This window comes from Sander vitreus, chromosome 20 (genome assembly GCF_031162955.1).
Source record: "Sander vitreus isolate 19-12246 chromosome 20, sanVit1, whole genome shotgun sequence".
Taxonomy (NCBI): domain Eukaryota; kingdom Metazoa; phylum Chordata; class Actinopteri; order Perciformes; family Percidae; genus Sander; species Sander vitreus.
Window position 1 is genome coordinate 12,533,039 of NC_135874.1, and position 27,239 is coordinate 12,560,277.

A 27,239-nucleotide genomic window follows, 5' to 3' on the forward strand; every position below is an offset into this window, starting at 1 on the left:
TAGAAGGGCTGGAGAGCAATAATAATTGACTCGTAGGCAGGTATTGTCCTGTGATTTACAACAGACTCTGGCCAATTGTGAGAGAGACAGACAACCTGACCTGTGTATATCCCATGATTATGTACAATGATGTAATCATCACAAATGGGAATTGGCTTTGTTAACAGGCACCCACTTAAGCCCAAATCCATCTGAATTACCCCCACATGTTATTAATGATCTTCTGCTGAGCTGTACTCCCCATGTCAACTCATTTTGGATGGTAAACTATCTACTATAAACTAATCTACAGGCATAACCACAGTTGAATGAAACTATGCCATCCTTGCCTACCATTTATGCTTTTTTACACAGCGGTTAAACGTGTTTTCGTCTTTTGGTGTTATGTATAGGTGAAGATCAGCTGTGTGTGTGTGTGTGTGACAGGTGTACACACTGGACATTTTTATGGATATAATAAATTCTCATTGTTCTCTCAGGTCACTGCACTGTATGAAGGGCTTATGGGAAAATGACAGACAGGCAGACAATTGGACAAGGCCATCTGAGACCAGACAAAGGCCCTGTCCTTAAGGAACCCTGAGTGCTTTCGCCCAAAGGCACCTTTTCCTATTAGATATTAAAGCTGCAGGAGGTAGAACTTTTTTTTTTTTTAACATGTTACTGTGGAAACGAACCTCAAGTACAGCACCTCATGCTTTCTGAGATTTTCCATTTTTATAGCTATGCACAGGATTTTTACTCTGGTGAAAAGTCTGTTGATTCTGTTTTGTGAATATTCTTTAATCAGAAGGGACTGCTGTACAGCAAATACATTTTTTGATTCCATATTCGCATGCAGGTTTCCAGTAGCTCGCAAACTGACACACAAAATTACCACAATATTAAAAGTGAGGTAGCTAACTTTGTGGGCCATAGACGTGTAAAGTGGTAATTTTTTTCTTGGACCCTGATGGGAATATTTTCAGTGATGTAGACTATGTGGGCTAAAAGAAGTCATGACCTTGACGTGAAGTTAAAATTTTTCATAAGTTTTGGGTATTGCAATTTCAGCAAACGGTAGCTTCATTCAGCTTATGTTATGTAAATAAATCTAAGCGATGTGATGCAAGTAGCTTATGGTCACTTTCGTTATTTTAAAGTAGCCCTCAGATGAAGAAAGGTTGGAGACCCCTGCTGTACCCGTTATGGTGAGATTGCCTGATAAAGGAAGCTCCAAACAATGCTATCTACATTGCTCTACATTTGATTCAGTGCAGTGATGGCAGACACTTTCCGCAAGGTATCTTACAGTACATTAAGAGAGGTACACACACACAGCACCCAAGAAGTAGGGAAAGTTAGGTTTGAAAGGAGAATAACACAGAGAAAGAAAGAGCTAGTTGGCGCAGGGACACTTTGGCCCTGGAGAGCCAAGTGCATGTCTCCCTGACTGAAATTGTCATTGCAGAGAACAAAGTGAGCATGGTAGCAGCCCGAGCAGACCAGCGGCCTCGAGCACTATTCCATTTGCAACACGCTGGGAACCGAGTCCTGCTCTTTTGCTCCAACTTACTCCTCCCACTTGTGCTCCATATCCCCACTTTCCCCTAAATCCTTCTATTGACCCTTTTTAAAGTTCTATTTTTGGCATTTTTTTCCACTTATGTAGTTATTGTGCACATTAGGTGATGGTTTCATGCTCCACTTTTTATTTTTATATATTTTTTTTTTAAATTTTGTCTTGGCAGTGAGAGCTCTCCATCCGTTGTCATGTTTGGCTCACCATCTCATTGTATTGCTTCTAGGCCAAGACTAAGTTTCTCTTTTGGGCAAACCTGTACACCCGCCCCTTTGTTTTTATTCCTGTCTCTTGTTCCCCTGAGCCTTCTGTCTCTCCCCATCTCTCTCTCTTTTTTGTCACCTCTTTCACTCTGCTATGGACCACCTTTGAGGAAGAACATACAATAGATGGTGTTTTTGTAAAAGGCAGACAGATGGACCTTAACGGACGCCAAGTTTTGCGCTCTGCGGGGTGTTGTGTCTGTACTCGCCAGCATGCATCCGACTTGGTGCTACAATGACAGCACCATCAGAACCACTGACCACAGACAGGAAAGGCACATGCACAGAGAGATGATGCCGAACAAGCAGAGCGAGATTTAAACAGTGGAATTCTGTTCTAGGCAGCATTGTACTGTCTTTGCAATCAATAAACACCGCTTTTTGTTTTTCTTTCTAGCTCTCACTCTGTCCTCTCTCTCTGTCAGCAGTGTATGACAAATGAGTACAAAACACCATCTGGCTGCATCCATCGTTGTGTACCTCTCCAATTAATGATGTTTATTCTCTGTTAGGCCTACCTATCACTACTTTTCTCTTCTTATTTACTCTTAATCTACTCTACCCCCCTCCCCCAACATCTCTGTCATGCATGATATATCCACAACAGAAGCTCACATTTCTCATTGAGCCTGATTGGGTAGTGCATGCCTTTGACTTGACTACGTTGTGCTTCTAAAGGCAATAGTCTACTACAGGTGTTGTCTACCATAGTGTAATTACTCAAAACTTCACGTCTATGATATGTGGGAGATTATGTGTCCCTAGGTTCTGAAAGGAGAAGTTGTGGTATGATGACACTAGCTTGTGTGTTTCTATTATCCCTGGACATCTTTGATTACCCTGTGGCCATGCCACCTTGTTTATTGCCTGTAATCTAGCTGCAAGGACCGCAGTACAGCTGCAGATTAAAGACGGTTACAGACACTAGGGCTGTTGGAACGACTACCGAAAGTCGAATATAATTCGAATAGTAAAAAAATCAATACTATTTGAATGCTAAATCACTATTTGTGACTTTTTTATAAATATGTTGCCTTACGGTAGCTAATCTCCCTCTTCTTGCCTTGGCCTATCCACATGTGTCACTCATGTCACGTCTTATCTCACGTTAGCGGGAGTGAGAAACACAAGGCATTGTGATGTCTAAGCATTGGGGTCAAAGCTAACGTTACGTACTGAGTAACGTTAGTACAGGGGGAGTGACAGGCTGCGGCTGGAAATCGGAAGAAGGACGGGAAGAGTTTTAACATGACTTTAAAATCGACATCCACCGAGCCAATGACAATGTGCTTATGTTATTAATAGTTAGCTCATTCTTGTTTCCTAACTGCATTGCAAGTTATAGGAGCTTAGCTGGGAGCTTCATGGAGACAGCTAAAGTTTGTTATAAATCACTAAAATAGTAGTGACAGCACAGTTTGGCTTAGTTATCAATGCTGTTAGCATCATAGCTAACACTATTGTTACTTAGTTTATGACAAATCGTTTCGGCTGTGCTTTCTAACATGTCATTATGCTAACAGAGCACCGTTAGCCTTTACAACAGAGGCTTTACAACTTGTTATATAATGTTTCATTACAGAGTTCTCGGTTGATTTGTGTTTGTCGCTGTGTGCTTGTGGTGGAAAATGAATGTAAACGAAGTTGCGTGCAATGCGCCATGACGTAGGTCCCCTTAAAGGCCAGGCTAATGTTAGAAGTCCCTCTAGGGGACAGAACGTGTAATAACAACGACATGCTTATAGTGACATTGGCAATGTATAAGCCTGAGTAGTGTAGTACATATTAATAACAGGCTGCATTTGAGCATTACATATTTGAATATTAAAAAAATAAATGAAATTTGAATGGTAATATTGATGAAGATTGCCAGCTCTAACACACACACACACAAACACAAACAACGCAATGTAATGTGATAAAGGCTGTATTATCTGTTCTTGTGCCATGCACTGTACATTTGTGCAGGTAGGCGGTAGTTTTAGTCAACCTTGCAGACTCAGTCCCTGTAGGCTGTTATTACCTTCATCAGGCTAATGAAGGAGTTGGATTGGATCATATTAACCTCCTGATCTCCACCTCCCAGGACACCACAGTTACAACAGACTGGACGTGTGTGTGTGTGTGTGTGTGTGTGTGTGTGTGTGTGTGTGTGTGTGTGTGTGTTTGTGATCCCACCTGCATATAGACACTGTGTCTCCCACATGAATGTTAATCATCTTTTTAATTGGCTTCCTTGACTTGGTGACCTCTACTTGAGACGGCAAGCCTGCATCACCGTGCTCCTCCTTCAGTGCTGTTTTCTTACTTTACCTGTTGTGTGTGTGTCTGTGTGTAGTCTTTTTAGCTCCATTCACTCTCAAGCAATAGAGATTGGAGCTGGCCTAAAGGCAGTGTGACTTTTGACCCCCAGCCATCGTCTTGTCCTCCACTTTCATTATTATCCATCTTCACATCCTCACACTCTTTGTACTCATTTACCCAGCCTTTTGGTCCTTATATGCCCTACTAACACATTTGAGACTGATGCTTCACTGATACCTATTGAAACCCTGTAACCAGGAGAGCAAACATTAAAACTGAAGTATAAAATGCCTCTGATTAATGATCTAGAGGTTATAAGAGGGTATTTGGAATTGACCACTTAAACCCTTTTACCATAGGAAACAGATATGGCTTCCCTGACACTTGTTGTCAATAATGATTACTACTGCATGTCATTTGATTGGTTAGTGTGTAAGAAGTGACCATGCTTGGCTATGTCAGGTGAAACAGCATTTACTCAAGAATGCATGTTAGGGCTGAACGATTAATTGCATTTGCAATTAAATCGCAATATGTTAAAATTAGATTTTCTAACCACAAAGGCTGCAAATAAACTCTGGTCACATGACATGCGTAAAGTCATGAGTGAAGCAGTCTACAGCGGAAACATCAACTTTCCAAGTAGCTGCGCAGCGTCAGGTATTGTGCAAAACATTGCTACCTCACAGAGCAACACTACTAACCTGTTTCTAAAAAAAAAACACCACAAAGCCATGTACGATAGTTGGATGTCTAAAAAGCCATGTACTTGACACCAGGATGTCAAGTAAGCGAAATACCACTCCATAGGGATCACTGACTGAAATTTTAACAGATCTCGATGGGGGAACAATCTTTGATATAACAAGCATAACTCCATATAAACATACTTCAGTAAGAGAACGTGGAAATTACTCAAGCAGTAACGGAGTTTATCGCGAAAGATGATGCACCTCAGTGCGGGGATCAAGCCTGGGCTCTCGGCTTTGATGAATACACAGGAGAAGCGGAACAACATGCCCTCCGCACATATTTTAACCAGGTCGCCATATTGGAGCTACTCAAAAAATGTAAACAGAGAATCGCAGCGCAGTTGAAAACCTAGGAGTTTTTCCGCTGCTATAACTGATAGGGTCAACCCATAGGATCACTATGGCTGGCAGTGCCATGGTCATTGTGCACATATACATATTTGAAGACCAGTAAAGTTCACAGACAGTGTTTAAAACGTACTTTTCTGCTATCTGCACTTTAGTTTGTGTGATTTGTTACTGACTTTCATATTAATCTTGTCTGTGCTTTATGTTGTCATGGTAATTATGTTTACAAGGCTGGACATTCAACAAATCGGTTACTGTGATTGAAGTAGTTTATAAATAAATATCTCATTCATATAAGTTAATGCATCACCTAATTTCATCATAACATACAGCCCTGACCTACAGGAAAGAACAATTAGTTTAATCTGTCTAATATTGTGTTGGTCATACTATACAATGGTTTATTGTTTGTCTTTGTTGAATAATACAGAAGACAAAGAGCTTAAAAAATGATCTAATTTTAAATCACAATTTGGGTTTTAAAAAAAATCGCAATTAGATTATTTTCCAAAATCGTTAGCCTCTACTGCATGTCAGCATTTCGGGATGCCCTGCTAACGGCCTTTTTTCATCAACTTATTGGTTACATAAGTCCAGCAGCTACTCTTCAACTGCACTCCAGACACCAAAACAGTAAAATGCCTAATTCCTCTAGCCTGAATGTTGGCATTAACTTCAAACTACCTGAAAGTGGGCTCAAGCAAGACCCTGACTGGTATCCCAGTACAGACTGGGTTGGAAATAAACATACATGCAACCAGTCACATTGCACAGAAGACCTACACAGGAAAACACACAATTATTGGCAGAAGAATCTGGGAGCTATTTTTTTTCCTGGGCCTTACCTCTGTGTGTGAGAGAGAGAGCGAGAGAATATTTTTGTATTTACCAGCTCACAAATGTGCAGAAAAGGGAAACCACCATCCAACCCTCTTAGGTAAATCCCGTTAGAAGACCAGGGTGATATATATATATATATATATATATATATATATATATATATATATATATATATATATATATATATATATATATATATATATATAGTCATTTATTTTGTTCACATACCTTTTATTTCCTATTTGTCTACCACCAAATATCTCACATTCTGTATCTTGTAAAGTAAAGGTGTACAGACTTATTGTCTTGTACTGCTTTCTCCTTCTCTGTTTTTTCCCTTGCTTTCTTCCTACCCACCTTTCCCCACCCTCTGTTTCCCCTCAGTGTGTGGCCTTTCTCCTTTCATCTTTTTCTGTTGTCCTTTTGCCCTCTCTTGCTGTCTGCCGCTCTCTTTCTCTCTCTCTGGGTGATTGAGGGGACAAGCCATTCACCACTCACTTCCATTACTGTATCTGCTGTGGTCTGAAGGCCCCCCACATCCTGTTAACAACATACAGGTTACAAACCACAGAACAGGCTGGAGCTGTCTGTATCAACTATGCCAGTCACACATAAAAACATGGCAGAGAGTCACAAATGCATTATGAAACAATAAAGATGTTTTCCATAGATTGTGTGTAGAGAATGTTCTTACTAGTTTGGACCTAATTTGAATGACTCCCAAGTCACACACATTCCTCCAGTATAAGCTTTTTTTTATTGCTGTACTGCATACGTTTACTATTGAGCTTCTTTCCATCCGTGCCAAGTCCCTCCAGTCAGCTCAACCCCGACAGTAGGGACTTGGTCTGGTCTTGGCCCAAGGGGTCCTGCCATCCCTCCCCCCCACATCTCCATCTGCCCATCTCTCCTCATCTCCAGCTCTGTGGCTCTCCTGGGGGACAGACAGGTGGTTCTAACCCTAAAGAACCAGTACCCCTGCCGGGAGCAACCTGCCTAAGCCTGGCCACCTTCCCTAGTCTTGTCCTCCTCCTGTTTAATTTCCTGGCCCTACCAAACGCAGGCAGACTTCTTCAGCCAATCTCAGTCTGGAGAGACTCGGCTATATGTTGCTGAAGAACACAGAAAACAATCTACAGCAGGTGTGAGCAGATAAAGCTGCATGCTATTTAAACAAATACTAATCATCATCAGATAACTTCAGCAATTTAAAGCGTCACACAGTTGATTGCAGTGACTTTGTAATCATGGTAGTAATTGTTTTTAGTTGAGATATAATTTCTTGTGTATGTGCATCTCCCTAGGGGCATACCTATATTATGGTCATTAGTTGTGGGGTTTGTTTCAGAAATGTGTGCTTGTACACCAAGGTTAATATAGTTTTGAATTTTCAATTTCCTTTTTTTCTTTTTGTCTTAGATTTAGTTGGATTTTAGTCTGTTTGCCAGTTTTAGTTTTTTTTTTATTTTATTTTTTAGAAAGGTTTAGTTTTTATAGGTTCTGAGCTAGGTCTCAGAAGTATGTAGCTACATGTACACGCTTAACAAACACACATGGTTATGTCTGACTAGTTTAACAAGCCTAAATGTCAGGCTAGCATGAAGAAGACTGGTGCCAAGTCACTTATTGTTGGTGGTTGCTCTGTGTCCTTAGGTTCGGAAACTTGTCATCTGTTGTCCTGAACAAAACCTCAGTTTTATCACGCCACAATTAGCACCCTCTCTCTTACACTCTCTTGAGTTCTTCCTTCCCTTAGTCCTCCTTGAAGCATCATCCTGTTCCTTATCTATCTCTTTTATTCCCTCCCTCTAAGGGAAATCAGTGCTGTATCATCTCTTGTTTCGTTCATTTAGATTTTTAAATCAGCCAAGATCCCCAGTGAAGGTGCGTTCTATGTACACAGGCCCTCTGCACCACTTACAAAATTGCCTTGCCCACTTGTACTGTCCTTTTAATTTCAGTTCACACATATACACATGCACTTCAGTCCCTAACCACCCAGGTCCCTAACATCATTATAGAATAGCCTGCTTTCTAATCCACCTGATTGTGTTTGCTCCTCAAGGTTTTTTTTAAGTGTCCTAATACAGTGCGCAGGAAGAGGAGGCGGGTAACAAGGCAGGCTGAGAAGACCGGGCAGTTTTAATCTGCCCTGGTCCTTCAGTGGCAAGGAGAGGGACCCTGCAGGCCTCTGGCCAATCACTCTGCCTCTCTTTGAAGGTCTCCTTAATCCCCTTACAGAGACGCAAGGAAATGCAGATGTGTGCATATGTGTATGGATGTTTTCTTGTGTGCATATGCCTGTTGATCGATTGTTGAGGAGCTGACGGTTAGGACTATGCATCTCCAAAGGTGCAATGCTGCTTGAGACTTTTTGCACCGTCTCTCTGCCACTCTCTGTGCCTTAGTCTCTCACATGCTTTATACATTGTCTACCCATAGTAGTTTTGAACTTCCCCAGGGACATTACCAGGGCCAAGCTTCAACATCTGAGAAGTGGGAACACACACACACACACAGCACTTTCATCTATGCCTCTCTAGCAACTGTGTCCCAGTGTTTAGGCAGGAAAATAGGATTGTGTAGAGCTCAGCGTTTAGAGAGCCCAAAGGCCGCCCGTTAAATTCAGCTCCTATAGTCTGTTATGCCTCGCTTTGCCAGCCGTCGCTCAAGTAATTTCAAACTCCATTCTCTCAGTCCCACCAGCCAACTCTGGACTGATGGCTTTCTTTGCCGCCATGGCGTCTCAAGTATAGAAGGCTTTTTTATTTATTTTTTTTTTTTTTTCTTCTCACATCTCACTTTGGTTAATTTGGTTTGTTTATCGCCGTCCCCTTAATTTTCTCTGACACTGTTCTTGTTTGTTAGTGATGATGTTTGCAATACTTCACTGTATTGCTGACCAGTTCTCCTGTGGTGGAACTTGTGTTGTTTTCATTGGGGCACAGCAAAACTAAAAGCAAAACATTTCTCTTTTCTGTTCAAAAAGCTGTGTTGAAATCTCAATGGTTTTTTTTTGGCAGGGAAGGCACGCAACATCTGTAACACTATCATAGAAAGAAAATGGAATACATTTACAGCAATGCATTGTAGGGAACTGACTTGGCCTTTGGGCTTAGTCAGTGTTCGAAATCCTCAAAAGGATCATTGTGAAAGTGTGTCTCTAGTGTCTTTTTGGTAATATGACATATTATTTCATTGTAGATAAGATTCAGTTTCATGTGAATAAACTGGACTCCCAGATCTGTCCCTTGCCTGTTGCAGTAATTAAAGGAAGTATGGATGATCTTTTTTGTCAGGTTGTCAGGACACAAAATTAAGGTCTCTCAAAAATAAGTAGTTAAAAAATGGTGTTCAGGGGCTGACTGCATATGTCCAGGTAGATCTATCCAAAGGATGAAACCACATCTTGCCGGAGGTACTTAGATCCCTGTCCTAGGAGTCAGGATCTCTGAATGATGCAAATCCCTTAGCAGTATTTAAAGCTCCCAAATCATCTCTGGCCAAATCCTTTCAAGATATTCCCTGCTCGATTGGATGACATTAAAGGATCGCAGCAACAGAACAATACACCGTCTGGCAGCCTGGTGGAATGAGGGATAAAGGGAGGGGAAGAGAGGGAAAGCGGAAAGAGAAAAATAATAGAAGTGGATGAATAAGGTAGAGACTTGAGGATGCAAATCGGGAATATGGGCTGGGAGGACAGAGGAAATGTTAATGGTAGGCAGGGAACAGATGATGAGAGAAGGGGGACAGGAGAAACGGACAGCTGTTTGTTGGGCTCTACAACATGGTGGGACTGAATGATCCTTTCTGCTCTTAGTCTGTAACATCATCGGTTTGTCAAAGCCGGTGCAGGACAACAAGCTTTAATAATATATCTAAATCTTGTTGTGAAATCTGTATATGTTTTTCTAGGTTATTTAAATGAAGTTTAATCCGCTCTTAATGCTTTTATGTTACATGGAATACCAGCCCAGTTTCTGAGGATAAACAAGATCACTCCAAATTTCCGCACAGCTTTTCCCCTTGTACTATTGGAAAAGCTTTTCATGGAAAAGAAAAACTGATTTTTTTTATTCTTTCCGTTCTAGAGAGTGCAGTGAGCTTGTAGAAAAACATATCTTCTGTCCTCTCTTTTACCTCTCCTTTCTCCTGTCGGTGGCACTAAGTCTATGTGTATGTGTGTCAGTTGATATTGATGGGACTAGAACAGAGAACCAAGGCTGCCAACTTCAGGCCTTTCAGCACAATAAAAGGCTGTTATAAGCCCCATAGATCCAGGGGCCAGTGCCAATGACAGGGCCCAGTCTACCAACCATACTTTGCATGTTATGGATAACCCCAGAGAAGCTGTGGGAGTAAAGTAGACTCTACCAATTAAATTATTACTTTTCTGCAACATATTGTTGCACTCTAAGCACCCACCAACACTTTATCAGACAGAACACTTAAACTCTGAGGCTTTTGCACTTAAAAGCTTTGTTATGATGCAGAATGTGAAGTATTAACAGAATAGTTATTCCTGACTTTGTAAGTCACTACTTTCAACTGTTCCTCAGTAAGTTGTGTGATTGACAGTAATGGGGCGGAGCAGCCGTGATGAGTTTGTAATAATCTGACTGGAGTCAGGTTCACTTCTATGCTAATGAGCTAGTGTGTTGGTGGTTTAGCATGACTAATGGTGCACGTCGCTAACAGAGCTGTCTGGGAGTGAGGAAAGGAGAAATAAAGAGGCTTTGCTAGAGTGTTGTGAAGGTATAAGACAGTCAGAGAGGAGAGTTGCATTAGATTGCGTTGTTAGTCTTTGGGGGAAAGGAAAATACAGTTGAGGCCTGATTCCCTTGGCAGATTTGTTCACAAAAGCCGAGGAGCAAGGCAGAGGAAAAAAATTGCCTTTGAAAGTGCAGCAGTGAATTTGAGGACATGAAGCACTTACTCCAGCACACTCTTTAAAAGTGCTTTTCATCAAACAAAAGAAAAAAGGTTAACTTGTGTTTGTGTAGCATTGTTTTTTTTCCTTCTGTAGTTGTTTGATATATGGTCTTATATATTGTATGTCTTTATGTATTTATTGTATATATGTAGTTTTTACTTGTTAGTATTTGATTGATGCATGGTTTTCCATGAGAGAGAGAAATATGTGCATGTGGCATATAATGTATGTATATATTTTTTTTTTGCTAGTTATTTGATTTATAGTCTTGTCGATGAAAACATGGGAATCAGGTTTGCTACACATGTTTTCATTTATTACCCCTATCCAACTTCCAAGTTTACTTTAGTTGACTTGAATTGATTAAACTTTCTTGTCACTTATTTATTTAGTGTGGAGCTGATTTGAAGCTTGCTACAAGTACTAATTCCTTATTCTTCGGTAACCCTACACTTCTGGAGAGTGTGGAATTGTTGATAAGTCGTCTTGGCAGCGTGGCGAGAGTAATCATTTTCCTCCAGATGTTCGAGTTTGGGAAGGAACCAAAAGGGAGGCGAGAGAGGGAGGGGAACGGGAGAAAAACCAGCTGCCGCCACTACTAGTTCCACCCCTCTACATGAAGTCATCTACTCCTCCCTCCCCGAGGCTCCCAATACCACCTCCTTCACTCCACAGAATTTTTTCTCCCACCCCTCTCATTCTTAGTTCTACACATTTTGCCTCTCTCTGTATCCCAGGAGGCGGCCAGGGCAGGCTGTGTTTACTGCTTAGGTAATTGGAGTAGTAGAGAGAGCCTGACCCTGGCCCTGCTAAGGCCTAGGGTGGGTGTGTGTGTGTGTGTGTGTGTGTGTGTGTGTGTGTGTGTGTGATGACTGGCAGTGAGGCCAGGGAAGGAAAGCAGGCCTTAGCCACTGTCAGCCCACAGGGGAACAGACAAATTGGTTTTCACTATGCTGTCTCTTTTCTTTTCACATATTTTCCAGCCATCCCTTTCTTCTTTCTGTATATCTCTCCACCAACTCAAAGACAATCATTCACGCTTTCTCTTGTACTTGCGCTGCAGTGCTTTTTCTCCTTCTGGTACTCCTTTGTTCCACCTCTCTTTCTATCTCGCTCTCTGCTCATCATTTTATCTCTCCGAGCTGAGCGGTTAGCTGAGCTGAGCTGCATAGACGGTGACTCTTGCCAGATATGAGCAAAAACTCCCCCCCCCCCCGCCCCCCCCTGTTGCAGCCATAGACATGAGCAAATTCATCCAACCTAACCCAGTGGGTGAGATGGATGGGAAAGGGCCTGGAGTCGGGGTGCTGGGGAGAGTGAAGGCACAGCCGTATAAACACACTCAGACAGCTGCTCATCTGTTGCTTATTGTTGTCCAAATGCGCATACAGTATATATCGACTTGAGCACTGTAACAATTGACATTAGCTACAGTTTGTATGTCATCAATATATGAACAAAAGCTTTGATCAGGAGAGAGGTACAAAAGAGTGCAGCATGACAGTGATTTAGCATGCATCTAGTGACCTCATCGCAGGGCTGTAAGGTAGTGGCAGTGGGACACGGCTCACCTACTTTAGCTCATCGCACTCCCGTCTCCCTTTTCCTCCCTCCTGCTTCTCTTCCCTCCTTCCTTCATCCCTCTGTCTTGCTCCTCCCTGATTGCTTTTACCGCTCTGCTGATTTCACAAATAGGCATCATTGATTGAATCTGATTCTTTTGGATAGAGCAGCTTTATTGAGTGGCTTTTTCGCTGATGGACAGGAGTGTGTCTGTGTGTTTGTCACGCACATGCATGTGTGCATGTTAGGGATGATAAAGGAAAACTTCCTTTCCTCATCCATCTCATTGAAACAGCTATTCTTCTGGGAATTCCAGCAACCAGATTATTATACACACACACACACACACACACACAGAGCATGCTTACACACGGTCCTTGTGATGGCTCTAAGTGAATGTTTTATTATAGGTTGTGCATGCTGACAGAGGAATCTGTTAATTGTGGCAGCCCCTTGAGCTAGGCAACATTAAAGTGTTAACTGCTCTCCCTGGTGCTGTTCATCGAACTTTCATCTAAGCTGTGCTTCTGCGGTGGGAAGCTGGCCCAGTCCACCCAAGGCTACACGATTTAGGTTGGTCCAAGTCCACTCCAGCTCTGTCACCAGCTTTTGGTTTCTCCTGATCTCACGGCTCCTGTCTGCAGCCATTTTGAATATGCCATCTTGCTGTTGTGTAGATAAAACCAAGGTGCTAACACTGCCAACACTTCCCAAAATGCATTATTCTCACAAAATCCCACAGAGAACAAAAACAGAGTAGTGAAATGTTGCAGTAGGGAATTTGTATGTTGATGAGGGAAAATTGGCTTGTTTCACGATCTGTCTGGGTTTGGGGGCTTAAACTAACAAAGTGTTAGTGAGAAGATGGAGCTATATCATCCGCACTCTGCTGGGGATACACACATTTCACACACAGCAGCACACCCCTCATCCTAGCAGCAACATCTGTGCTCTTCCCCTCTCGCTGCCCTCTATTTTGTGTCTCTCTCCTCTCAACAGGCAGTGTGCCACCTATGCAGAGTTAGATGGATGGTGGCACCCTCTTGCCCCCTGCCCATTTAACCCCCACAACCCTGCAGATCCATCATCACACAACAAACACAAGCAGCCCTGACACTCGTATCCCAGCATGCAATTGTCCTGAGCTGCAGGCTGCTGCCGAGCTATCCCCATTGTACTCCCTCTCATACGTATACAGTTATGTGAGAGACCAACCCATATCGAACAATCCCCAAAATGTGCTCATTATTTTGTCTGAATTTTAAAATGGTTACTCTTCAGTCACAAAGTATTAAGTGTAGCCACAAAGACACCAAGGATCTTTGGTTCTCTGGTTTGCACTCTGCATACTGCAGGGATACACCTTGCTCATGAGGGCTTTCCTCACTTCATTTAAGAGGAACGACTAAGGAGCCATTTTAATTATTGTTGGGAGACAACAGGCCTGTGTGGGAAATGGATGGTACCTGAAACAGATGATTTAACGTCACCGCTCATTTTACACACAGTTTAGCAACACAACTAAACGCTGAGGGAAGATGACTACGTTTTTAATGTTGGTTATGAGTGGTATGCATCCCCACTAACCTGTAAAGCGTTTTAAACAGTAACGTTAATACAGCGTGTTGGAGGAATACAGCGTCTCCTGCAGCGGGGAGGCAGGGAGACCGCAGCGTTCGCTAACGTTAGCTTCTTGTCTCATCTGGGGTCTGATAAACAGTAAATTCATCAAAGTCAGTGTGTCCAACGCTATTTTCCGATAAACTGTAGCAGTCATATTTCACGGGACACACGTGAGTGCGGTTTTCATGTTCCAGTTGTTCAGCCTCAGAGGGGAGAGAGAGAGCGGCTGACTGCTCACAGTAGAGCAGACTGCTCTGCACAGCCGTGTATAATTACAACTTTGACATTTCATAAACCGCTGATGGAGCGGCGGTGCGCCACTGCTACATGCATATAGGGGAAACCCTGCGTGTGTACGTGTGATGCTGATGTTAATCATGCGGCGCCAGAGTGCATTTGACCGGCATAAAATCAGCATATGTCAGACTGACTGGTCGCTGGTCATGGCCGATCACGTGAAAATCGGCCAATTCCGGTTACCAGCCGGTCAATCGGTGCATCTCTAGTTTATACAGCTTTTCATAATGTGACAATAAAAGGCAAAGACAAATATATGATTTATTGTTGAGTTAAACTATGAAAGCATAATGAATTTAGCTCCCTTTTGTGATTTGCATCTGGTGAAGTTATCTCCTTATTTTGTCTAGTCTTTTTCTCTTTCCTTCCCTGATTTCTCAGTTTTGTCTAGCAAGTCAGCTTGGCCCACTTCCAAAGAACCACTGACAGTTTTTCTGGAGATGCACACACAAAAACGGAAGGAAAAAAACAGTTTTCATTTCATAGGCATCATTAGCAGAGTGTAGAAGTCTTAGTCTTTTATTGAACTAAGTTGTAGAGGTCAAGATCTAAGACTTTAATAACTAAAGATTAGCACAGAGAAAAGGAAGTAACCGGTAGATTGGAAAACAATTGGAAATTGGATTCAATAATGTTTACTTTGCTCTCTTTTAGGTGTGATAGGCAGCTATTTCAAGGCTTGTCCAGTCACGTGTACAATTGTTTACATAGATGGTTTTTGGCTCTCTATTGAGTAGGATTTACTTGCTAGCCATTGACGTGGGCCATGTTCAATTATCCTAGTCTGGTCATTGTTGACGCTGCATGTCAAGTCTTCACCTCCAAGGCTGTTAATGAGGGAACAAAATGGGGCTTGGCAACTATTTAAGAGCTACTTGAGTGTTTAAAAAAATGTGTTAAAATTAGAATTTTCATAACTACTTAATGCGTTAATTGGGATAACGTGGGATAGTTTAGGGTTTGATAAAGTACTCTGTTCTATGTTGAACAGAATGTCGCATCACTAGTGTTTGCATTACTAGCCTTTTGTCTGTCTTTGCAGGGGAAAATGTGTAGCTTGAGGATTTTTTTTTTTTTTAATTTTTGTGTTTGAAGACTTGCCCATTAAAAGAAAAGAGAGCACAGTGGAGAGGGGAGAGAAATCAGTAGAGAGAAGTTCCTTGCTTCATTAATTGGCAGCTCTAAGGTACACTAAACATTGCGCGCGCGCGCACACACACACACACACACACACACACACACACACACACACACACACACACCGCTGAATACAGTGACTGCTCTGAAGCCACTGCCTTATATTTAGTCAAGGGAGACCAGCCTCTGTCACTTTTTCTCTTGCTTAACCTCGCTCTTTCTCTTCCTCTCTCTGTGGCCGTGTTGAAGAGGAGTCTCATGGGAGGGCTTAACTCTGAGCCCTCATTCTTTTTTCTTTCTTTCTTTCTCCCCTTCCACATCTTTCTTTCCTTATCGTCCTCTGAATAGAGCAGCATACTGTTGTTAAACTTGGTCCAGGAGATTCGCTCTGTGCAGAGATAGAATAGTGAAACAGAGGAAGTTCAGCCTTCTCGCTTTCATTACTGTCACCACTAATAGGCTGGTCGTCCATACTCTGTGTACACATGATGCATTTATGTGCCAATGCAGAGTGTATGTACATGCAGCATGAGTCACCTTTCTTTGGATGGGTGAGTTGAAATGATGAAAAAGCATAACAATCATAACTTTTTAGCAGCAAAAGGCATGAAATCAATAGTTCACGAACTAACGTCAGTTTCACATGCCTGTCTTTGCACCCTTCAGTTTGGAGAGTAATTCACAAAAGGCCCTGCTTAAACGATGATGTACAACCTGGAACATCATGGGCTTTTGTGTTGTCATGGTTATTGAGTGTTTGGTAGCTTAAGGGGAAATTGAGTTTGGGGGTGGAGGTGGGGTGGAGCAGACAGTAAAGGGGGTGGAATAGATGGGTGTGAGTGGGAGGGGGGTGCTATCTTAATTGCTTTCCGTGAATAATTTCAGTCGCCTAATTTGGCGATAATGACAGTGGCTGTGGCTTTTGTATTTATTTATCCAAACATTAATTGACAGGACTGACATTAGACAGGGCGTTTATTGCGCATTTGATTGTGCACAAGGGAGCAAAGAAAATTACAGTAATTATCATTCTGATATGGATTGTGAATATGCATTCCCACACTTAATGTGGCTGTCAGCATTTTAGTAACAACAAGGCACTCTGCCATGACAACGGCACTTTAGCTTACCTCCATCTCTGTTTCACTAAACCCAATCCAACCGGCGATTGTGGAGAACAGATGACATGTATTGTCTAAATGATTTAGCTGCCCCACTGTAGCTTCTTAACAACACCTGGGCATGCAGTTAGGTGAAATGGTCGTCATGTGGATTGTTTAAGTTGGCTCATAAAGGGGCCTCAGCTTGTGAATAATTACATTATTGTGAATAAGTGTGTGGTGTGTTATTATGAATGGACATTAAAGGTTCTGTTTTTCACAGGCGGAGGGAGAAGACAATTTGAAGAAGATGCAGCTGATGGAGCTAGCGATCCTCAATGGGACATACAGAGACAACAACATCAAAGCACGTAAGTGAGCCGCCGTGTATACGCACATATATCAGCAATTTATGAAATCCAATTCATTTTCACCATAAACAACTCTTTAATCTGTATTGATCATGCCTATACATGCTTAATTATATATTAGATTTTCTGTATTTCTCATTAACTAATACTGTTTACATCCATTAAATTAGAGTGAAGTCAGACCTGCTGTGTACATACATCATATTATCTCTGACCACTAGCAGACCTCTCTCTCTCAAGCTCTCCAAACAATTTGTTTACCTACCCAACCATGAGTAGGACAACTTCCATTCTGTTCTACTCCGTATTTCTTTCCTCTTTATCCATTGCTCCATCAATCCTTCCCCCTGCAATCCAGATGCCATCGCTCTGTATCACTTGCTTTTTACGGACTCTTAACCGTAAACACATTGCTGTATTCTACCTGCTCAACTCTGCATGTTAGTCACTAGCTCACACATCTACAGTGTTTGCGCTTCAATCACCAAATGTAATTTCTAATTGCATAATCACATCTATGATTTGGGTATTAATAAATAATATAAATCCCAAAAATGTACATAAAGTGTGATTTAAACATCATAATCTGGGTTCTTCTATATACTTGGGCTCAAGTTTAGGAAATTCAACTTAAAGTGCTTAATGTCATTTTCCTTATTTACCATCTGCTTACATGTTAGCTGTGATTAACAGGCCCAACATCTAAGCATAGTTACCATAGCACTTGATTGAATTGATCTGCCTTTGGGGAAGCTTTTGTGGAACAGCTCACAGCACGTGCTGATGCAAAACCACTTGAAAAATGATTTTTGTGTGTTCATTTTATGTTATCCAAGTTAAATGGACTGCTGACTATGTGGGGATCAACATTTTTTTAAGTTGTTAACAAATTAAATGTACAGTAGTAGGTTCCTGTTGTGCTCAGTGATGTTCATATTCAGTCTTCCTGATCAGTCTTTTGTGAAAACTGCTGTTCATTGAGTGTTTCTCCTACATGTAGTCAACAGCTCCATTTCTTTTGGCATGTGTGTTGTTTACCTCACCTATGCCATTTCCAGTAGATGAATGTATAGCTGCTCTGGTGATTTGTAAGCTTGACAGCAGCATTTTGTGCTTTCTGTGTTTTGGTGTAAGGGGTAATTTTTAAATTTGTTTGGCTTTTTTGACTTTTCCTTTGCAACAGATTGTGGTTTTTGTGGTTCACCACCATGATCATTGCATGGACTAATTTTTCCTTTTGCCCCCTTCCTCTCCCCTCTCTACCTGCCACTTCCTGTTCCCTCTTCTTTATCCTCTTGTATTTCACCTTTCACTGTTCATCTGTGATTATAATCAACCACACTACACTTTTATCTCTTGTCCTCTTTCTTTCTTTCTACTCCTGTCTTTCGCTCTCTTGCTTATGGCAGCCACCCTTGCATTCTCTCTTGCAGCGGCAGCAGCAAACGCTCAGGGCCAACGGCTCATAGCGGCCCCCACAGGTCAGGTGTTGCCTCCCCAGGCACTCCGCCCCCAAACTCCATCTGGGGCCCCCATCATGAACCTCATTCGGCCCACTCAGATGGCTGCCATGCTGCCCAACGGCACCCCCACCCTGGTGCCTCCCACACCGGATGGCGGGCTTATCTACACCACCCCTTATGATTACCCTTACGCCCTGGCACCCACCTCCCTGCTGGAGTACCCCATCGAGCACAGTGGGGTTCTAGGTAAGAGAATCTGGGGAAGCATGGGTCCAGCAGGTACAGCGGCCAACTTTAGCCAGTATGGACAGGAGGGCAACTTGTTTTACCATGGAGCTGGGGTGCTGGATGCAGCTGCCATGAGCCACAGTCAGGACTTGTTGAAAGGTAAATATGTCGTGTCCACCTGAGGATCAAAAACAGACAAACTCACAGAGTGGATGTGCTGGTGAAGCTCTTGGTAATGGGATGACCAACTGTGTGGCTCATATGGACATTGTATTTAAAAGGCAAAAGGGGACAAAAATTAGCTTGTGAAGGCTAGGCTCTTGGAAAGTCTTTATAATTTAGACTAAGGTTACTTCACTGTTTTAGTTATGCTCTCGCCAAACAATTATGCTCTCAGGTTTACATAGTTTCTTTTCTGCAAGGTTCATATAGGAGCACTCTCCTCAGTGTGAAATGAGGCACGCCGACAGAAACCCACTCACATACACGCAGCCTGCTCTCTAACCCTTTCATGCACTGGCCTGGAGGCATATTCAGTCTGGCGGCGGATCCCCTCGGATTTCTGCAGCTTTTGAAATCATTTCTCTGTGCTGTTCTCTGCTGGCAGGCCTTGATGCCTGTAGATAGTCCCTCTCTCACTCCCACTGGGGATGTTCATTAAATTCCTCGAGTCTTCCCTTTTTACTCCTCCCCCTCTCGTCATTGTCTTAGCCTCACCCCTCTTGAACTTGAGCTCTGTTCTAATATCTGACGCTCCCCTTAGTTTCTGTGTCAGGACTACAGTTCATAACGAGGGTCTATATATTCTCTCAATGGTGCTTTAAGCTCAACACATTTGCTACCAGAGAGAGAACTGAATATCTATTGATGAAATAGTCTGATATGAACACCATATGTTGTATTGAGGCTGTAGTTAACAAAAGCAAAGCTGTTTCCCTATGTTAATACTGAAGAGGCCTTTGTCAGTTGCTTTCCAACATTAATTTGACACAGTACTCCTCTAATGTTGTCTGTGGCATCATCTGACAGCAGCAGAGATAAGCTTGATTTTAGCTGACCTGTGTATTTGACGTGCCTCTGGGAGCCATGTGTAGAACAGACAGGGGCAGCTGACTGGCTTTTCTCTCTTTTTTAACTTGCAGGGTTACACCAGCTTAGTGCATTTTATTTACTCATACTATCGATTGGTGCCTTCAGCAACACAGGGCCCTGTGGAACACACTCACTCTCATACTCACACACACACACACACGCACTTGGTTTGGCTTCCTGCGCTACTGTATCTAGCCACCATTGGCTCCTCTGAGAATAAAGAAATAGCAGGCCATCTGCTTCTTAAGAGTAGTGTAGGTAGCTGCGTAGCCATCAGCCAAAATCGCTCGTAACGTGAGAGTGCCAGAACAACTTATTTCCCATGTCCCCTTTTCCTCTGACAGGGCTTGATTTATTTTTCTTAATCTCTGCATGCATCACATTTTTGTAGTACTTGAACATACAGTAACATGCAAACAGTTTTTGTGTCATGTACACAAGGCAGTGTCAAGCACAGCAGTAGGAAGAAAAGTTGGATAAATATAAGAGGGAAATGACGGTCTCTGCATCCAGTGAACAGATTGACCTGGAGAGAAATGGTGAAAGAGAAAGGGGAGAGGCAGGTGGTGACTGGCACTATTCAATTACGATCAGAGCTGTATTGGATTTCCCCACTTTTCAAAATAAGGAGACACATTTCTCAATCCCCCTCTGGATCCCAGAGGAAGAATCACATTATTTTTCCAGACAGCCCAGAAGCCTGTACCCTTTGCCTGCCCCCTTTTCAAAGAGTCCTCTATAGAACTCTCTGAGCACTGTGGAATTTTATTACTTAAGTTATGCATTTTTAAATACCAAGTAAAACTCCAAAAAGGCGTATTATTTTTTTCTACTGCATTTTTCTACACATAAAAAAGCTCTGTTTGGTGTGTGTGTGTGTGTGTGTGTGTGTGTGTGTGTGTGTATATATATGTACTATAAACTGTATTATGTTGCTATTCTGTCTATTGTTGTATTATCCAAGCATTATAATGATAATGGTTAAAAATGTGAATGTTATTACTGTAAAAAAAAAAAAAAAATGACTGTTTTTTTCCCCTGCTCAAAGTGAATGGTTTCTAACCTTGTGGAACTGTTACAATCTAGGTGCAATGGCTACTAAAGTGAGACGGCATGACACGCGGGTCCATCCTTACCAAAGGATTGTGACCGCTGACAGAGGTCAGTTTAGTCTCTTAGCTACACTCTGCTATTGATTGATGACTTTCAATGATTATTATGCCTATTATGCCTTGATGCCTTAGTTGGCAATTTGTATATCGTCTGTATTGTATTTTTTGTTTTCCTTTACCCCCACCACCTTTCCTACCCCATACATCCACACACCAGCTAAATGGTTGATTGTGGTATGCACATTTTGTTTACATTTAGTACTTAACATATACAGTATTATGTAGATGTTGTATATGTCAAAGCTCAGGCAAAAGTGATCGGAACAGCTTTTGGTTTATGCAGCTGTGAAGCCAGGACAGGAAGTACTTTGCAGGCAGTGTTAAAGGAGTATACATTCCTCTGATGTGAGATTAGAGCCTAAAATGGGGCAGGCTTGTTCCCATACATGATTTATCTCCTTGGCTCATAAGGAGCAAAGAAAAAGGAGAAGCATTTCTATACTGTATTTGAGAGACCTGATAGGCAGAAGACAAGTAGCCATGCTGCTACCACGCACCATTTCACCTTGAAATTTAAATTTATTTTGCATTTTATTTTTCTATGGATGATAGACATGCACAGACATAAGCTGAGGTAGCTTGCTTTCTCTCCAGTGTATTGCAAATAGATTGAAAAAAAAGAAGCTAAAACACATTTTAAACATTTCAGTTGTACATGAGGTACTGTCAATTTATATTCAAGCATTTTATATCAAATGTATTTATGGTTCTTGTGTATATTTATATTATAAAAATATACTGCTAAATAAAAAGAAAGAATCGGAAAACATCGATTCATCTATTCATTGCACATTTAACACTAGTCACAGTTATCTCTCACATAACATTAGTCTCCTTACCACTAATCACACTGTTTGTAACTTGCACTCCAACTTGAAAGACACTAAAACACTAGATTTTTGTTGTTCTTATTTTGTTTGTCTGTTCGACCTCTCTTTGCTTCTGTTTTAATTTTTGGGGGCAATGTGCGCTTAAATTAAACCGCCAAGCTACCTGTTTCAGGGTGGGGGCTTAGTAGTTGGGATCATGATGTGACAGCGTCATGATTATAATGAGATTAGCTGGGTTCATCTCACATTGGCAAGGGAATTAGGAGCAGGGGGCGACATAAGAGATTGCATTCATTTTATTGTTAAAATGATGTCATTCCAGTCTCTTCTTGCTGACACTAATATCCTTTCTATCTTTTTTTTCTGTTTGTTTTGTTTTTGTTTCTAACCACCTAGCCGCCACCGGCAACTAACACATGACCTTCTGACCTCTGAACTCTTCACCCAATGACGAGCCGCCCCAAGCCTGCCTGCTGATCAGTTAACTGGTAATTGCCTTTTGCTAGCCTCTCGGACGCAAGTGAGAGAGAGAGAGAGAGAGAGAGAGAGGCGCCTGCCCATACAGTTACCTTAACACGTTCTGACAAAAAATAGAAACCAACACAGAATCTTCACAGACATACAACAAAACCCAACAAAGTTCTGTAATATTCATTTTTTTCCCTCTGTTCATTGAGTTAAATTCCCATTCTTTCTCTTTCTTTTTCTTCATGAATCATATACTGGGTGGATTTGTTTGTGGTATTACTCATAACTCTGCACTGAATTATATAGCAATAAAGACCCCCACCCCAAACTCCCCAACCGCCTTCTTTTAATCGCTCTAATTTGGTGACCTCACTTTGTGACTCAAAGTTCAATATCTATTTGACGCAAACCATTTGGTTTCAGAGTAATGACATCATCCCCCTTCCTCCAAAAAAAGCCTTTACCTGCCCCACCCTGTTCCAACACCCACCTATTGGGAGAGAAAAAGAAATAGAAGGAAAGAGAACATACTCCCACATTAACTTGTTTAATTTCTGTCATTTTTTCACATGTAGTGCAGTTGTTGAGCTCTAAAATGTAACTATGAGCTGACACATTCTGGGTGTGCCCCTCCAAACTGCTTTCTGTCCCGTTTTTAAAAAGCATGGCTGAAATGATTGCAAAAAAAGCTTTTTATGATTTATGTGTTTTTTGCTTTTACTTTTGAGTCATTTTCTCCACTTGATATTGGTTTCTCTGTTATTCATATTTGACTAATTAGCTTTGCTTAAATTGATTAGCCAAAATAAGGCAGGTGGTTATCTCTGGAAAACAAAACGCAATCTGATGTTTGAAACAGGCTGCAGAAACTAAGAAATGATGAAGGGCAAGATGGGAAGGTCTCTATTTGGGCTGATGGGTCTTTGTGTGTGTGTGTGTGTGTGTGTGTGTGTGTGTGTGTTTCTTTTTTAATTAATACTACAATGAAAGTAGGGTGTGCTGAGGCTTCGGGGACATTGGAGCAGTGCTTATTAGCTACTGTTCATTGCTACACCCCCATCCACACTACATCCATTATACAGTGCCTGATGTATTTAGAAAAATATCTCAATGAGTTAGCTGAGCTGTGATTGAAAAGACAAAAAAAAATATTAAGCGTGCATATTTAGCCAAAGGGTTTTCCAATGAATTATATATCTGCCATTATGCATCTGTCTCACAGAGGGCTTTCTCTCGTGATTTTAGAGTTTGGAAGAGTGTGAATTTGTGGTGCCTGCCTTTAGCTGGAACAGACAGCCAGTCAGTTAGATGAGTTTTGACCCATTAATGCTCTACTTTTTCTGAGGAGGTGAATGCAGGCAATAAACACTAAAATCAACAAGCTACTCAATTACAGTACATTGCTAGGGGGAAGGGCACTTTGAAGTGTACAACTTGTACATAAATGCTTTTGTCATGAGGCTTCAATCTTGAGTTGTTTCATCAGCCACGTTGCCAAACAAGTGTTTATTTCTTATTATTTTTCATCTCACCATTTGGCCAATTTTTAAGTGTCTTTTTTTTATATTTTGAACCCGTCATCAGTTAGGGCATCAGGTGGGCATACTCTGAGCCTTCCTGCTAATAATATATTTTTTAGTTTTGATTATTTTAATGATGAAGCATTTATTTTGAGCACATGACTAACTCTCCAAAAGCGCATCCACAATGTGTCACACCTCCCTGTGATCATAGCCTCGCTCCTGAGCCCACACTTTTTGTTCAACTCTCTCAAGAAAAAATAGGATGTGAAAGCCATGCCTGCCTGTTCAAATTGCTTTATACATACGTCTTATATATAAATATATATATAAATATATAAAAATGTAGATATCTGTCATTGCATATACAAATACTGAAGAGAACAAAAAATAGATAATTTTACAGGGTGCTGGAGAAGAGAAAAAAATTGAAAAATCTATTTTTGGCAATTTTAGCTTTTGATACTTTACTTGCAGTTACAAAATCAGAAGAAAAAAAATAAAATAAAATAAAAAGTTTAAAACAGTATAGGGGGAAATCAGAAAAAAAACTGAGTGGGTGAGGACAAAGTGCTGTTATCTTGGATATGATTGGAAAGGAAGATGAAGACCAAAACAGTCATAACCCTTAAAAGTTAGCGAGGATCAGAGCAAGAGAGTTTTAAAAGGATCAAATCAAAGTGCCTTATCAACAGTGGTTTCTGTTTTTTGAGTATTCCAGTTGTGTTCAATAATATCCAGCACCCACCAAGATGGCGCAGAGAGGAATTGCTAGTGTTACACGCTCTGAATAGTCGAGCAGGGTAGCTCCCACCGTATCGTGGTGTTACCGAAGTTATTCTATGCAAAAAGAATAGCAGTCGTTTTGACCAGCTAAAATATGTGCCATGGTTTTGTCTTCCTGAAATTTTTTTTTCTTTCTTTCCTTTACTTGATGGCCCTTTACTCTGCTGTATGTGCAGGTTTTGTTCTCTTTTTATTTAGATTTTAATGACATGAAATATTGTCTTGATTTTTGGTGACTGTGATTAACTTCCTAGAACAAATCGAACTGCCAATAGCAATGCAGTAGTCTGCCAGAACATGTTTTGATCATGAGCTGAGAAAAATACATAACGTTCAAGGGAATGGATAGGGAATGGGGGGGAATCGTCCCTGCTGGCATTAAGCCCATTTGTTTCAACAGCTGCAAACTAAAAGCATCCAGTCCATGTCTCTTGATGTCAATTTGACAACAAACTATCAATACAATAACAAGATTTATAATGGACGAATGAAATGCTGGATAATGAAACAAGCAATTCTGTTTCACAGCCAAATAGTTTTCAGTTATTGAAACAACTGACAGTTTATTGCTGGAAGGTGAATTAAACTCATAATATAAAATTGAGGAATTCGTAGATCCCAATATTACCCTTGGCAGTTTGTTTTTCTATTCATAGCTCTTTCATCATGCTGTTACACCGAAAGGTCAATGAATTTTTCTTTTTCAGTGTTATTTTAAATTGAAATGCAATATTAAAGTGGAGCAAGTGATGGCTATTCAGCATATGACAGTATTAAGAAAATTCCCTCTGCAATGTTACAACTTGCTGTGTCATTGTGAAAGGCTGGATAAGTCCATCAGGTGAAAGGTTAACTCTATACCTACCGTATTCTCTCTGGCCTGCCTACTACATGTATAATAATGTAATTAACAGCCATTGTTACAGGTTTATAATGTATTTTTCTAATCTCATTTTATATGTATATTAATCATGTTTCTGAGTGCTTTTTTTTATGAGACCCACTGCAACTTGTTTCCCCCCTAAACAGCCCCTCTCTTCCTCCCCCCACCCCTTCTCTTTTACATCTTGAAAACTGTCTCTTGTGGGGAGTGTTGCCTTTTCCCTGTTATATTTGGTTTTGTTTTCTTGCCAATTCCCAGCTTGTTTAACTCATTAGCTACTTTATTAGTTTTCTTGTCATAAGTATTTTTACATGCTTGCATTTAGTTTTCATGGTGTATGCTGTTATTTTTCTTATTAACCTCTTGGCATTTATTTTAATAAAACATTCTTAGTAAGAATTTTACTAACTTGCTGATATTTTGTCTTGTGTTTTTAACCAGTTTCATGAATGTATTACCTTGGTCTGGTTCACGGACTAACACAATTAAAACTGGTGTCTGGCCACCACTTTGACTGACATGCACACTACATAAACACACACACACACACACACACACTAGTCACCTGTGCACAAATGCTTTACATACACTTACTGAACATGCACACTCAACCTAACTGGAAACTGCACGAGTTGATAAGCGTCCCTCACTCCCGCTCACGCACTCTCACCTCTGTGCTGGAGAAATCTGCTGACACTCTTCATACTTGCCCTCCCCGCTCAGTTCCAACACCGCTGCTGTGTCTCGTCGTCTCTATTTGAGACAACTCTCTTGTTAGTCGTCCTGTCCTTCTGTGTCACTGACCCCGTGAGACGGTCAGGAAGTGTCGCAGTGTCTGGGGGGGGGAGGGGTGGGTGTAAGCTGCATGTTATTTGAGGCCACTGGGTAACTTCTGGATCAGCTGAACAAAGCTCACTTTAATTAAAAGGGTGCTATGTCTGTACACATTTTGCACCAGTGTCCTCTTTCTCTAACCATTAGTTATAATCTGTGCAAAATACTGCATATTAGTCATCTCAACAGGATACATTTTTACTGTGAATTATGTAGAGCGCAGGGCATCTCATGAGCACACATAGATGGGAGTTATTTACAACAGACACATAGATGACTGTTATGTGATAGTCTAAAACTCTCCCCAATATTTTTTTTTTTTTCCTCAATTGCCTCCCTGGCTTGTTATGCCTGGATAGCAGCGTTATAGTTATCACCAGCTGTTCTCTGTTTGGTGAACACTTCTCCCCATTCAGCTTATTGATATAATGGCTAATACTGGGCCATTTGGGAGCATCCATAATGCTTAGACACACACCAGTACACCATGCCAATACGAAGTACTTTGGGATCAAAACAAACCTTACTGTTCCTTCCAGTGTAAAACGCTGATATGGTTTCAGCTAGCTGGTATTTATTGTTCTCGTCTGAAACGCTGCCAGTATGTGTTGTTCATATTACTACTGTGTCAGTGCACTCGTCCATGGGTTCATTCAGCTCTCTTCTCTCTATTCAGCTTTTTTCCTCCACTAATTCAAGGTATTGACACTGACACACAAGCAAAAGATTAACTTCATTAATCCTGATTATTACTTTAACCCACTGAGTGATGCCTACAGTTTTTAATTCTTTTTTCTCTCTCTTTTTAAATCTGCACAGCAAAAAACAACTTGGCCTTAACTGTTGCGATTCTCTTTATGTATAAGCA

The 27,239-nt window shown here is 41.3% G+C and overlaps 1 protein-coding gene across 4 annotated transcripts in view; it reads left to right on the top strand.

Moving 5' to 3' along the window:
- qkia (QKI, KH domain containing, RNA binding a) overlaps window positions 1–24,104 on the top strand; it is a 76,600-nt gene extending 52,496 nt beyond the window's left edge. The window contains exons 5-8 of one of the 4 annotated variants that reach the window (XM_078278121.1): window positions 17,008–17,095; window positions 18,505–18,945; window positions 20,965–21,039; window positions 22,277–24,104. In XM_078278121.1, the coding sequence (XP_078134247.1) occupies window positions 17,008–17,095; window positions 18,505–18,945; window positions 20,965–21,039; window positions 22,277–22,293 (621 nt within the window). In that variant the 3' untranslated portion in view covers window positions 22,294–24,104. Of the gene's footprint in view, window positions 1–17,007; window positions 17,096–18,504; window positions 18,946–20,964; window positions 21,818–22,276 lie in introns of those variants that run through there. The other 3 variants (XM_078278124.1, XM_078278123.1, XM_078278120.1) reach the window with 3 other exon arrangements.
- Window positions 24,105–27,239: the final 3,135 nt, after the last annotated feature.